Source organism: Hyperolius riggenbachi, chromosome 6 (assembly GCF_040937935.1).
Source record: "Hyperolius riggenbachi isolate aHypRig1 chromosome 6, aHypRig1.pri, whole genome shotgun sequence".
Taxonomy (NCBI): Eukaryota; Metazoa; Chordata; class Amphibia; order Anura; family Hyperoliidae; genus Hyperolius; species Hyperolius riggenbachi.
The window spans coordinates 275006117-275020940 of NC_090651.1; the positions used below are offsets into that span (position 1 = coordinate 275006117).

The 14824-nt window shown below is 43.5% G+C and overlaps 1 protein-coding gene across 2 annotated transcripts in view; it reads left to right on the forward strand.

Annotated features, from left to right (window-relative positions):
- The window catches only part of SIK3 (SIK family kinase 3), a 251466-nt gene that overhangs the window by 184459 nt on the left and 52183 nt on the right, over window positions 1-14824 (forward strand). For both annotated transcript variants that reach the window (XM_068240911.1, XM_068240912.1), the window contains exons 12-14: window positions 6247-6403; window positions 7474-7629; window positions 11558-11628. In XM_068240911.1, coding sequence (XP_068097012.1) covers window positions 6247-6403; window positions 7474-7629; window positions 11558-11628 — 384 coding nt within the window. The remainder of the gene's footprint in view (window positions 1-6246; window positions 6404-7473; window positions 7630-11557; window positions 11629-14824) is intronic.

Below are 14824 nucleotides of genomic sequence, written 5' to 3' on the forward strand. Positions count from 1 at the left end.
GCGCTGCGTGCCGCTGGTCTCCGTCTCCTGCACTGACCAATCACGCTCTCACAGGAAGCACTGCGAAAGCGTGATTGGTCAGTGCAGGAGACTAGCCCAGCGGCACGCAGCGCTATCACTCTGGTGCAGGTAAGCTGTTTCCCGCTCGCTGCCGCTGGCTGCAATTTTGGAGGGAGTGGGAGCGTGGAAGGGGGGCTCCTAGGTGAGGGAGGGGGGAGGCTTCCCCCCTCCCTGCTGCTCTGTCCACAATTTCCCCCCTTCCTGCACTGTGCCCCCCTCCTTCTCAGCTCTGTGGACCCCACTAACTGGGGACCTGCCTTTGTGGGGAAATCTGCTGCCAATCTAATTGCATTTTCTGGGGATATCTGCCGCCAATCTAATTGCATTTTGTAGGGAAATGTGCCGCCAATCTAATTGCATTCTGTGGGGATATCTGCCGCCAATTTGATTGCATTTTGTCGGGAAATCTGCCGCCAGTCTGATTGCATTTTGTCGGAAAATCTGCTGCCATTTGACTACTTGATGAATTATCATGAGGCATGTAACTACTTGATTATTTTATCTAAAATGTATCTGGTTAGACCTCATCTCTGTGAATAACACCGCTACTTACTTTGTGCTTTTTTTTTTTTTTTTTTAAAGTCCGCCCATGACTCATCATGACTACGCCCATGTTCCAGCGCGTGGTGACACTCTTTATTTTTGCTGCGGCGCGCTGCCTGCGCCGCATGTGGACATATCCCTATTGGAGGCTGTCCTCAGAAGTGCTCACAATCTATTCCCTACCAAAAATCTTGCAAAATTTCTAGAGTGTATGTGAGCCCAAATTGGAGGGGGGCGGGCCTAAGGCTGAAACTTCCTTGGTGGGCCCTTAGTGTCCCTGTCCAACCCTGCCTATACATACTAAATAACATCTATGCTGTAAGAATAAGGCCTGATGTGTAGCTGTGTCACTAATAGAGATGGTCAATAAAATGGAAGTAATTCTGCGTTGATGCTGGCTTATGCAAATTTATGCACTCCTTTTTCTCATGAAATCCAATAATTTGATATGTTGTTAAAATTTGGTTTGACTAAAGGGTACCTGATACGGATGAAAAGAAAAGTTTTATACATACCTGGGGCTTCCTCCAGCCCCCTTCAGGCTAATCAGTCCCTCGCTGTCCTCCTCCACCACTTGGATTTCTGCAAAGAGTTCCGGTAATTTAGCCAGTCAGCACAGTCTGGCCACGTGCCACTTCCACAGCTAGGAGTGCTCTGCATCTGCGAAATAGTGGCGCACAGGTGTAGTACGTTCCTGGTGGCGGAGTGTGTGCATGCGCACTACGCCCAACTGGCTCATGTACCTGGACCCATAGCAGAAGATCCAGGTGGTGGAGGAGGACAGCGACAGCGGACTGATCAGCCTGAAGGAGGCTGGAGGAAGCCCCAGTTTGTATAAAACTTTCATTTGTCTCAGGTTTACTTTGTTACACAGTAGTACTATACTCTACATATGCACACCCTAAAGAGCTGCAGTGAATCCACTGAGAATGTTGTGCACATTGAACACAGAGGTGTTGTCTATCACCCATAAACCTGGTTCAGATTGTGCATGAAGAATGTGTAATAGAGGAAGAATTTCCTTATTCCCCTGCAGAGTATCTGCACATTACTCTTACATGTACCCACAGGCACATTGCCTAGGGGCCTGATCCATGTTCAGATTGTGCATGAAGAATGTGTAATAGAGGAAGAGTCTCCTTATTCCCCTGCAGAGTATCTGCACATCACTCTTACATGTACCCACAGTCACATTGCCTAGGGCCTGATAGATGTTCTTTGTTCCTGTCTGTACTTTCTACAAGTACTCTTACCAAGGACTAGTTTTAAGCCGCGGTCACATCTATGAAGAGCAGATGCCCGAGCGATTGGAACAAAACGTGGACAATCGCAGGCCATCTGCCCTGCTACCCGCTGCACTGCTGATCCCCCATTCATCGACAGTGAATGGTTCAGCTCTGCATTTGCGGGCAGAATGCATGCAGCAGTACGCAAGCGCATTGTAGCACAGCGCATTTGATGTAAAGGGCTGTCTATACCCTTCTGCGTTGTTGCATGTTATCGCATCATACGCACTTCCAAATGCGCACGGAAGCTCGTATGGTGTGAACGAGGCCGAAGTCTATGACTAAAAGTATTAGAGGTAGAAGATCAGCTGGATAGCCAGGTAACTGGTATTGTTTAAAAAGGAATAAATATGGCAGCCCCCTATATATACCTTTCCGTTCAGTTGTCTTTTAAAATTCCTAAGCGTTGTCAGTTACTTTCAATCAACAAGATGCAAATTAGAGGAGTCTGAGTCGAGGAGTCTGAGTCTGAGTCGCTGGTATCCCAACCTGAGTCGGGGAATTTTTGTACCGACTCCACAGCCCCAATATAAAAGCTAAGTAAAAATATGACGATGTAATAAATCAGCAGCACTGCCTGTTCCTTGAAATGGGGCTCTAGTGAGTCCTTGGGGAGGGGTGGGGGCTGTGGTCCCCGTTAGGGCTGAACGATTTTCGGTTTTTAAACCGAAATCGCGATCAGCGGCAAGACTATCTTGAGATCATCAGAGTGGGCGGTTTTCCATGCCGCCGCTGTCACATTCTCTGCTCCAGCTCCCGGCCCTCTCCGCCACAAGGTCCCGATCCGCATCGCCGCTAGAAGAGGAGAGCAGCGCTGCTAGCCACGTGGAGAGGAGAGCGGCGCCGCTGGTCACGTGATGCAGCGCCGCGGGTCACGTGATGCCGGCGAAGATGCTCTGCAGCTCCCTCTTCATGCGCGTCAAGGCGCTGGGAGGAGAGCCTTCTGCAAACAGATGTCTTGAGTGCCGTCCGCCCCCTCACTCCCGAGCTGCAAATCACCCTGGGGGCCGAGGGAGCCACACGCTTGTCCAGGCTAACAGTCAATCAAGCACCAGCTGCTGGGGTGTCCTGTACTGAAGGGAGGAGCTTAGTGCTGATGGACAGGTGTGTCTTGTGGGGGGGGTGTCGTCATGTGCTGGGGGACAATTGGCAGGGGGGGGGGGGGGGGGGGAGAGTCGTGCAGGGGGACAGTTGTCATGTGCGGGGGGGGGGGGGGGAGAATTGTGCTGGGGAACAAGTGTGTCATGGGCTGGGGGAAAAGCGTGTTGTGCAGGGGGACAGCAAGGCAATGCGGCGAGGTGGATTGGGACTTTCTGGAGGAGGGGGCTGTGAGTTGAAAAAGGTACCAGTGGCGGTGATGGGGAGACTGACTAACCTGTACTGCAGCACCTATACTGGGGCACTTAAAGCTGGTTAAACTATACTGGGGGCACCTATACTGGGCTACTTATACTCCCCATCCTTGTGCTAATCCATCGTTTTTCAAAAATCGTGAATCAAATCAAAATCATCATTTTTGACAGAAATCGTACAATTCAATCTTTTCCTAAAATCGTTCAGGCCTAGTCCCCGTAGCTGACTAAGATTCTATGACTGTAAAGCTGCTGTTTTCTATTCATTTTACAATGATTTATTGACTGATTTTATACTGATATATTTAGTGTATTAGCCTATGCCATTATCCCCATTTTCTGAAATATAAGATGCACGTTTTCTTCCCCAAAAATCACAAGAGGATAAAGTGGGTGCATCTTATATTCTGAATATACGGTAGAAGTGCATAGTGCACAGGGAGCAATTACCCATAATGCCGCCGTGCTCCCCAGGGCTGTGGAGTCGGAGTCGTGGAGTCGGAGTCGTGGAGTCGGGCAATTTTGGGTGCCTGGAGTCGGAGTCGGAGTCGGGAAAAAATGCACCGACTCCGACTCCGACTCCTAATGAATTTGTAACTGTAATTAAAATAGAAAATATGATAAAATGTTCTATTTCTCAGATAATAGTCATTAAAAATAATGTATATATACAGTATATATACAGTAATAGCTGTGCTTAGTCCACAAAAATGAAATAAACCAATCAAAATTAGTTACTTGTGCTGCTTCAATAAAGCAGTCCCCGTATTTTTAAGGTCAGATATACATATCTGATTGTGGCTGTATATATGATGTGTACACAGGAATCTCTTATATATACTAAATAACATCTATGCTGTAAGAATAAAGCCTGATGTGTAGCTGTGTCACTAATAGAGATGGTCAATGAGATGGAAATAATTCTGCACTGATGCTGATTTATGCAAATGTATGCACTCCCTTTGCTGATGAAATCAAATAATTTGATATGTTAAAATTTGGTTTGGTGACTACAAATTAAAGGGTACCTGAGACGGATGAAAAGTAAAGTTTTATACATACCTGGGGCTTCCTTCAGGCTAATCAGTCCCTCGCTGTCCTCCACCACCCGGATCTTCTGCTATGAGTCCTGGTAATTCAGCCAGTCAGCGCTGTCCGGCCGCATGCCGCTCCCACAGCCAGGAACATTCTGCACCTGCGCAATAGTGCTGCACAGGTGTAGTATGCTCCTGGCGGCGGAGTGTGTGCATGCGCACTACGCCCGACTGGCTCAAGTACCTGGACTCATAGCAGAAGATCCAGGTGGTGGAGGAGGACAACGAGGGACTGATTATCCTGAAGGCGGCTGGAGGAAGCCCCAGGTATGTATAAAACTTTAATTTCATCTGTCTCAGGTTTACTTTGTTACACAGTAGTACTATACTCTACATATGCACTCCCCACAGAGCTGCAGGGAATCCACTGAGAATGCTGTGCACATTGAACACAGAGGTGTTGTCTGTCACCCATAAACCTGGTTCAGATTGTGCATGAAGAATGTGTAATAGAGGAAGAATCTCCTCATTCCCCTGCAGAGTACCTGCACATCATTCTTACATGTACCCACACTTACATTGCCTAGGGCCTGATAGATGTTCTTTGTTCCAGTTTGTACCTTTTTCAAGTACTCTTACCAAGGACTTTTTTTAGTCTAAAGGGAATAAATATAGTAGTCTACATATCCTTCTCACTTCAGTTGTCTTGTAAAATTCCTAAGCGTTGGCAGTTAAGAGACGAATTTCATGTTACATACTTTTGATCAACAAAATTGTAATATGCAAATTAGAGGAGTCGGAGTCGAGGAGTCGGAGTCGTTGGATTCCTAAACTGAGGAGTCGGAGTCGGAGTCGGTGGATTTTTGGACCGACTCCACAGCCCTGGTGCTCCCTCCCCCTTCGCTCCTGTCCTGTGGACCTTCTTCTCTTCTGTTCACATCCTGAGCAAGGGGGAGAGAGGAGGGTGAAGGCAGAATCAGGTGCAGTTAGTTTAGTGCAGTACAGTGTTGTGTTAGTGTAGAGTAGCTTGGCTGGTAGGGCAACAGGGATTAGTGTAGTTTAGCTGTTCAGTGTAGCTTAGAGTATCTTAGAGACAGTTTAGGGGGCAAAAGGTCATAAACTGCTCCTGCACTACAGATGCACCTAGGTTTAGTATTTTCGTTTTTTTTCCCCTGAAACCTAGGCGCGTCTTATATTCCTGAAAAATACGGTAAGTGAAGGGATTTGTAGATGCACTTTTCTATTGTAAACCCTTTAATTGCCAGCTTTCAAAGAATAAGCTGAGGAAAAAGTCAGATGCAAGAAATTACTATGACTTAATGCCATACAATATAATGCATATAGAAATTCAAAGAAATGGTCACGCATCTAACAAAGATGCCCCTGACAGACACTCACTGCATAGGGCTAATAAACCTCTTAAAGACACAATTGTCCTTATTGCAGTTAAACAGGTACAGTACGAATTAATACAACTCACACTAGAGGCCTGCATCGGATCTGGTGCCCGCAGGTTACCCAAAATGCGGGTCTGGTTCGGGTACCCGTTTTGATTCTAATCTGGTTGCGGGTATGACCTGCGGGTTGCGGTTGGTGAGTTTGTGTATAAAAATAGGTTTCACTTACTTCACAGCCTCCCGATGTGACAACCAATGTATGTTTTATAATGGAAAATGCGGGTCTGGAGGCCTGCGGGGTGGGTTGGGTGTGGGTACCAGATTTACAAGAAAGCGGGTAGCGGGGCTGCAGGTCTGAAAAATTAGACCAGCGCAGGCCTCTAACTCACACTACTAATAATGAATGCAAACTTATGCAACTCGCATAAATACAACTTATTATTGGGGAACCATACCTTTCATTAGTTCCACGTTGCATAGTATGTTAGCAGGGATGCCATGTGCAGGCTTCTCTCAGGGTTATTGCCATGCAATGCAATGCTTGCAGTGATTTTTCTTTCATTTGTTCTTTTAGTAGTGAAGGTGGAGCAGAGGAGCTGCAGAAAATCATTCCTGGATTCCCACGCGTCACTCCACAGATGCCATTCCTTCAGGTGACACAGAATACAAATACACTTCATCCACTGCTACCAATGCAGAACATGCCTCCCAGTGGCCACCTGGAATACAAGGTACAGAAATGTAGCATTCCTTAGTAGATCTGTAGAAAGGATTGTTTACTGTACTACACAAATGTAGTTCAAGTTGGAGCAATACTTTGGAGTTCATTCTTTTTACTCTTTACATACAGTACATGCGCAGCATTTGTTGCTGTTAGAAGAAAGATGACACAGTAGATAGATATATAGTAATCAGTGATCACCACGCAGCGTGGCACGTTGTAGATAATGGCCTAGATTCATAAAGCATTACCACATGCATTATCGCCCAAGCAGTAAATTACCGCATGGTATGTTGATAGTGGATTCATAAAATTTTTCGCATGTTTTACCGCATGCGGTAATAGGGTGGTAATGAAAACATTGTTTGTGTCAGTAAACTGAATGAATTGGGATTCTGCACTAGCTAGCAGTTGAGACACTTGGGAAATCTTGATGAAATTATTTAAAATTCAAGATAATGTTTAATTTCCATTTGTTTTCTTTAAGCCAAAGTTTTGTTCATATCTGGACTTGGGCTTTAAATAGACACTGAAGCAAAAAAAAAAATTATATCATTATGAATTGGTTCTGTAGTACGGATAATTACTAGAACATTAGTTGCAAAGCAAATATTCTCATATTTTTATTTTCAGTTATGTCATTTTTCTTTGTAACATTGCATCATTCTTTAATATTTGCAGTTTACACACTCATCAGCATTTTAAATGAATTTACAAAGCAGGCTAGTGAACTTTTGAACTGTCCTCTGCAGGAAAAAAAAAATACAGTTAGAGACACTTGCGATAACAAGCTTCAGAAGACAGAGCTCTCTGCGACTTTGAAAGTCGTGGAGCTCAGTGGCTCTTTTGCATAGATAAGTGAAGCTTCTTAACTCCTCCTGTACTGGAAACAATATTAGACTTCTGTCTCCATCTCTGCTCCTAATGTATTTATATCTTAGCTGTACTACACAACCAATTCATTATATTGTATATTTTTTTTGCTTCAGTGTCTCTTTAATTATTGATTGATTAATAAGCAAGTTTATCCATAAGAGGTTTTTCTCTGGCTAATGAGCGTTCTAATTTTGAATTTCCCAGGAACAGTCCCTCTTGCAGCCTCCAACCCTTCAGCTTCTGAATGGCATGGGACCTCTTGGGCGTCGGGCATCAGACGGGGGAGCCAATATCCAGTTGCACGCACAACAGCTCTTAAAGCGACCACGTGGACCTTCCCCACTAGTCACAATGACAACCGTAAGTACATAGTGTGGTTAATTTGTCTTTACTGTATATGAAGATTATTTTTCCATTCAGATATTTCAAACACTCTTAGATTTCAGGTCATTTCTTGGTATGCTGGTTGAGTTTGGATGTTTCAGAAAACTAGCAGATACTAAACAGATGTATTGTCCTACCAGGCTTTATTTGTGTACCTATTCCTTTCCTATTTGCCATGGTTGCTGTTTTTCTCTTTTCGTGTTTGTAAAAAACAATAGATTTATGGTAATGGATAGGGAAGGTCAGGTGCAAATAGTTCTGAGTTGATGTAGGATTGTGCAAAGGTTGTATGTAAGGTTATGCAGCTTGATAGTGCACCAAGGTGGAGTTTGACTGGTCCATTTTCAAGCTGCATATATTTGTAAACAATTTGCATAAATCTGCATCAATTTAGAATTATTTGCATCTCACTGACCATCCCCAATAATTTAAAGCACACCTGAAGTGAGAGGATTATGAAGGCTGCCGTATGTATTTCTTTTAAATAATGCAAATTGCCTGGCTGGTGCTGCTCATCCTCTGACTCTAAACCGTTTAGCCACTGACTCTGAACAAGCATGCAGATCAGATGTTTCTTAGGATAGTCTGAGCAGATTAGCAGCATGATAGTTCCAGTTGTGCAATTAAGATACTACAGCAAAGAGATCAGGCATGGCAGTCAGGTAACTGGTATTCTTTAAAAGGAAATAAATATGGCAGCCCCCACAGGTTTCCTTTACTTTTGGAATAATTACTGTAAGTAGCATGAATTTTAATTTGCTTCCCCAAGTACAGAAGAAATGAGTCCTGATAGGTGAGTTCCACCTTGCATACAAAGACAACTGTACCTATATTTGTTTTGTGTTAAACATTTCAACTTGTAAACCTGAACTGTCAACAATAAGAACAGATAATAAATGGGCTGATTTTTATTACATTAAAGTACAGAGTGTATCATTTGGATTACATTTTAGTGCTGAGTCCCATTTTATTTGCTGGACTTTTAAAAGGACAACCTAGAAAGAGAGTTATGGAGGCTGACACATTTATTTACTTTTAAATGATACCAGTTGCCTGGCAGTCTGGGTAATCTCTTTGGCTGCAGTAGTGTCTAAATCACATACCTGAAACGAGTATGTGCCTAACAAGAATAGTCAATGAGATGCAAATAATTCCAAGTGCATGCAGCATTATGCAAACTTTGTATGCAAATGTATGCAGTTTGAAACAGAAACCCTCAAAGAAGCTGCACTGTACATTCCTAATGCTGGCTACATTGATCAGGAGCCCCTGCACCTATTTTATACTTATACTGTGGGGCTCCTGTACCTATCCCCCCTATACTGGTGGGCACCTTTCTACCCTTACACTGGGGGGCACCTTTCTACCCTTACACTGGGGGGCACCTTTCTACCCTTACACTGGTACCCTTACACTGGGGGGCACCTTTCTACCCTTACACTGGGGGGCACCTTTCTACCTTTACACTGGGGGGCACCTTTCTACCCTTACACTGGGGGGCACCTTTCTACCTTTACACTGGGGGGGACCTATCTAACCTTACACTGGGGGGGACCTATCTAACCTTACACTGGGGGGGCACCTATCTACCTTATACTGGGGGGGGGGCAGTGGTGAGGCAACGGGCATGGCCGATTCCCGAGCGATTTCATGATGAAATTTATCGGGAATCAACCTGCAGAGTATGGGTAGCCAACCGATCTCTCTCTAATCAGGTGTGATTAAAGATCTGTCTCTTGGTCGAATCTGCCCATCATCTCTATTGTATTAGTGCAGGTTGAGCAGCTGCAGCTTGGAAGTATAAATGATCAGAGATTTCGGGGAGTCATTTTGAAATTTAGTTTAGATTTTGTGTTTCAAGCTTTTATTGGTCTCAAAATGTACACTAGACCCCTGCTTGACAAATTTTGTTAAGTAACAAAAAAGAAAACAATGCAGGATATCTGCCTTAAGCTATTTACCTCTGTCTCACCTATCAAACACCTGTATATATTCCAAAGAAAATTATAGGGAGCCTGAGCATAAGAAAGTATAACAATTTATTCCAATTTATTAATGCCTATTAACCTCTTTAAATAGCAACAATAATTACACCTTAAAATCAATTAAAAATCTCCTCAATGACTATAGCAAGCAACAGGATGCCAGAGCAAAACTGCAAGACTAATAGGTGCACGTGTTAAAGTCTTCAGGCCCCTTTAAATCCAGTGCAGCATGTAATATATCGTCATCCTGGTTATCCTGAGCATATCTTCAATCCACCCTTATTATTTTTCAGCCTCTGTTCTAGTGTCCATATAGTAAAACACATCCATTACGTGTAGCGATATGCTTACACAACCCTGTGAAGCCAAGCATCCCACGGAGTAAGAACATAGTGACAACCAGCAAGCAAACTTTGTCAGCCAACATTTTAAGTTACAGAAAAAAAGTTATGAAAATTAATTGGATCACTTTTTGCTCAGAAATCCAGCAGAAACTGAACGCCAAGGAGGTTAAGGGAAGAACTCCAAAATGTGTAAAATGAAAGTATTCTAATCAGTTATTGCAATCAGTCTTTTGAATACATTTTTGTCCTGGCTTATACTATGCTTTAAAGTGAACCTTAAGCCAGAAAAAAAATGAGTTTTAATCACCTGGGGCTTCTACCAGCCCCCTGCAGCAGTCTTGTGCCCTCGCAGCCACTCACTAATCCTCTGGTCCCCTGCTGCCAGCTAGTTTCGTTTTGACCGGTCAGGACTGGCCATGCGTAGCTTTTTACACATTCCCGACTGTAATTAGCGCTATTGCAGACCGCAACGCTTACAAAAATACGCGTTGCCGCATATCTACGCGTTCATAAGGCGGCAAGGCATATTTTTGTACGCGTTGCGGGCCGAAATAGCGCTAATTACAGTCGGGAATGCAGAAAAAGCTACATGTGGCCAGTCCTGACGGGCCTGTCGACAAAAACGAAACTAGCTGGCAGCGGGGGACCAGAGGATTAGTGAGTGGCTGCGAGGGCACAGGACTGCTGCAGGGGGCTGGTAGAAGCCCCAGGTGAGTAAAACTCTTTTTTTTTTTCTGGCTTAAGTGTCCCTTTAAATGACTGCTAGAAGCAGCATTTCTGTTTAATAGGATGAGTGTAAGTGGATTTTAAGAATGTGTTTTTACACCTTCTGTTTTAACAATGAGCCCCAGTTATTGTACCTGAAGTGAGAGGAGTACATAGGCTGCCATCTTTATTCCCTTATAAACAATGCCAGTAGCCTTGCTGTCATGCTGCGTTTTAGTTGTCACCTGCGACAAGCATACAGCCAGTGGAGTCAGAGCAGAGTCAAACCAGGTGATCTACATGCTTATTCTGGGCCACTGACTTTATAGCACAGCATTAGAGGCAGAGCGTCAGCACAGAAGTCAGGCAGTCGCCATTGTTTAGAAGAGAATGACGATGGCAGCCTCTGTATTTCTCACTCCAGGTTCCCTTTAAAGTTGACTCCTTGTCCCGTAAACCTGTATTATAAAAATGTTCTTTTTTTTCATCTTTCGCCTTGATTTTTATAACTAGAGTTAGTCCACTTTGAAGTGTTTTGATCTTGCACATGGACGTACCTCTGTTAAGCTTATGACGCTGTGCACTGTCTGAATAGATCTGCTCTAGAGTGTTTGGAGCAGTTATGCTGTATTGTGGGGGGCTTTCTATTATACTATTTGTGGATAGTAAGCTAAGTTTGAAACACAAATTGCATCTTGCTGAAAGTTGATGTAGGAGTTATTTTTTTTTTTTATTCTTTTTAATCTTGAATAAATGTATCTTTAACAAAAAAAGGTCTGGCATAAAAACCATGAACACTTGGCCTGTTGAGCAAGGATAGTTCTATTGCGTTTGATTGATGTGGAAATCATGTCTGTCTTCACTTCCTAGGCTGTCCCTGCTGTGACTCCAGTGGATGAAGAGAGCTCAGATGGAGAGCCTGACCAAGAGGCTGTACAAAGGTAGCATAGCTTCCAATTTCATATAATATTATCATTTTTATTTTGTGTTATTATTTTAAGAGGACAGGTTACTTTCTTGTAAGCTGGCACCACTGGGTTTCAGAATTCTCTTTGGACTCTTGTGTAAGGCCCTGTACACACTGGCTGCACTGCGCTGCGTTTTTAAAATCCCATGCTTTTTTTTCAAAAGCCTTTTTAAAAATAATGAAAATCATGATGAACTGTACACAGAGACGCAATGCGATTTTTCAAAATCACAATTACAATGACTGCCGCGCTTTTTGAGCGCTGCCTTTGAAGAATTGCATACAAAAAATGTGATTACATTACATTGCATTTTTTTACTTCAAATCCCAGGAGATCTTGCAACTTCCTGTTTAGAGACCTGTAGTCAATCCACAAGAAAAACGCAAGCAAAAATCCAAGCGTATCACAAAACTGCATGCATGTGATTTTAAAATTGCACTGTATGCAATTTCAAGATTGCATTTTGATTGTGCTTGGTGATTTTCATTGTGTACTGGCCCTAATGCCTCATGCCTGGTGATAGATTGCCTATGCACCAGATGTAGTGGGGGGAGGAGCTCAGAAGTGTCCTGGTTATGGTTTGGCTAATGAAGACTTCTGCAGCAGTCTGTCCCTCTCAAGTAGGCAATTGACTGTCAGAGTAAGTTGTCGAGTGTTAAATGCAGCCATTATCTCATCTTCCTTTCACATTTACTTTAAAGCAGGATTGTCACCATAAAAATCAAATTTCAACAGCAACTGGTCTGAGTGTATTAAAGGAGTTATCAGCTAAAATAAGAAAAATGAGCTTTACTTACCTGGGGCTTTCTCCAGCCCCTAGCATTCGACTGTCTCACGCCAACCGCTCCCCGCCGCCGTCCCGGTCTTCCTACTCGGTGGGGAAGCCGACCCCGAGGTCGTCCGCATGGCAACTGCGCGAACTGCCGCTGTCATTAAAGCCCCCGCTGTATGCGGCTTACTGCGCAGGCACAGAACTACAGTGCCTGCGCACTAAGCTGCGTACAACGTGGGCTTGATTCACAATGGCGGTTCGCGCAGGTGCCGTGCGGACGACCTCGGGTCGGCTTTCGCACCGTGTACGGAGGTCGGGACGGCGGCGGCGAGCGGAGCGGTTGGCGTGAGACAGTCGAATGCTAGGGGCTGGAGAAAGCCCCAAGTGAGTAAAGCTAATTTTTCTTATTTTAGCTGATAACTCCTTTAAGTGATAAAGATGCTAATCCTTCTTTCAAAACTTTTTCTGCTGTTATGGTTTGGAGTTATCAAATACCTTAGGAGCACTGGCCCTTTCATTGCCATTGCCAAACAGTTGCATGCTGGGGGGGGGGGGGGTCTTTTTATCTATAATATATACCTTCTCTTCCCTTTATTTTCCTGCCTAGCTGAAACATGATCCTCTGCTCACTTGTGTTTACAAGCAAGGCTGAGGTGACTTAGTGATTGGAGGAGAAAAGAAAAAAAAGTTAAGGGAAGAAATGGCATCAGTATTTAGCCTCAAGCTGTGGGCAAAAGACATGGTTCCCACCAGGAACAGAATTCTCTTAATTTACTATATAAAATTCACTGAAATCAAAACGTGGACAGTACAATACATGTGTTATGTAAGTAGATCAAGTATTTATCTACTTGTAGGCCTAGTGCACACCGGAGCGTTTCCGCTGCTGTTTGCGATCTGCTTGCGGGTGCGGATCCGCTAGGGTAATGTATTTCAATGGGCTGGTGCACACCAGAGTGGGAGGCGTTTTGCAGAAACGCATACTCCCGGGCTGCTGCAGATTTTGGATTGCGGATGCGTTTCTGCCTCAATGTTAAGTATAGGAAAAACGCAAACCGCTCTGAAAAACGGCACTTCAGAGCGGTTTGCCAGGCGTTTTTTGTTACAGTAGCTGTTCAGTAACAGCTTTACTGTAACAATACATGAAATCTACTATACCAAAACCGCTACACAAAACCGCAAAACGCTAGCTGAAACGCTGCAGAAAAATAAGAAAAAGCGTTTCAAAATCTGCTAGCATTTTGCGGATCTGCTAGCGGGTTTTGGTGTGCACCAGGCCATATATGTGTTTTTTCCCCCTGGAATAGTATGGCTAATCCTCCTGCTTTAAGGGACTGCATTAAACAGTTCTACATTTTTTTGTACTGCTAGATTGAGCAACATTTTCATGCACATAGCAACAAGATTTTAGAGTAATGTGGAAGCTTCAATCTTTATTTCCTTTATAGATATTACAGGTGCCTATTAGGTGCTCTGATAGTTTGTCATTGGTAGTTTTTGGGTCACACACCTGCCACAAGCCTGCTGGCAGTGGAATAAGAAGCCCTTGTATGCATACATGTTCTAGATAAGCGATTTAGATTTATTTAAAGGGTATCTAAACTTTCCTAGTCCATAGATTTAGTAATTACTGTCTTCGACTTCAGTAAAATTCCGCAGAACCAGCCCAACGAGGGGAAGCTGAGAGGGATACATGAGCAGGGGGCAGGAACTGCAGTAAGCTCCCATTTAGCAGACTGTAAGCTTGTTTGAGACACGGTGATATGAATTTGCTTGATGAACTTAGTAAAAGCTCTGTGAAAAACATCACATTTAAAATGTGCAATAGGAAGTACAGCTGGTGTGCCACTAGGTGGTACTGTAGTTTAGAGAAAAAATGCAGCACTATACCATTATATTATCTGAAAGGTGTATTGTGGAGGCCACAGAAAACAAGCGACTTGTAACCTATATTTTATAGATCTACACTGGAAAGCTAAATGCAGGATATATACAAGAAAATCTCCTGTTATAGCGTGCTCCTCACATTTTCTTTTAAGGAAGCAGTGTAGGAAATGCCCTCGGTTACAGTCTAAATTTAACAATTATTTCTTCATTAGGATTTTGTGGCTGTATAACCGGGCTGCTGTAATATGTATAATAGTAGTTGTTGCACTTTCTAAAATGTTCAGGCAGTTTGGCGACATTTCTGTACACAGTAGGTTAATAGCTAAAGTAAAAAATTAAACAAAAAAGGCAAAATTTATACTTAATTTTTTTTGTTGTTCTGGTACAGCTTAGCATTTGATTTCAGTCCACACAAAGCTGAACATTCACTTATGTTCAGTTGTCAACAAAAAGTACATTTTCATATTTGTTTGGTAAAGCAGCAAACGAGTATTCCGATATTTAGTGTCA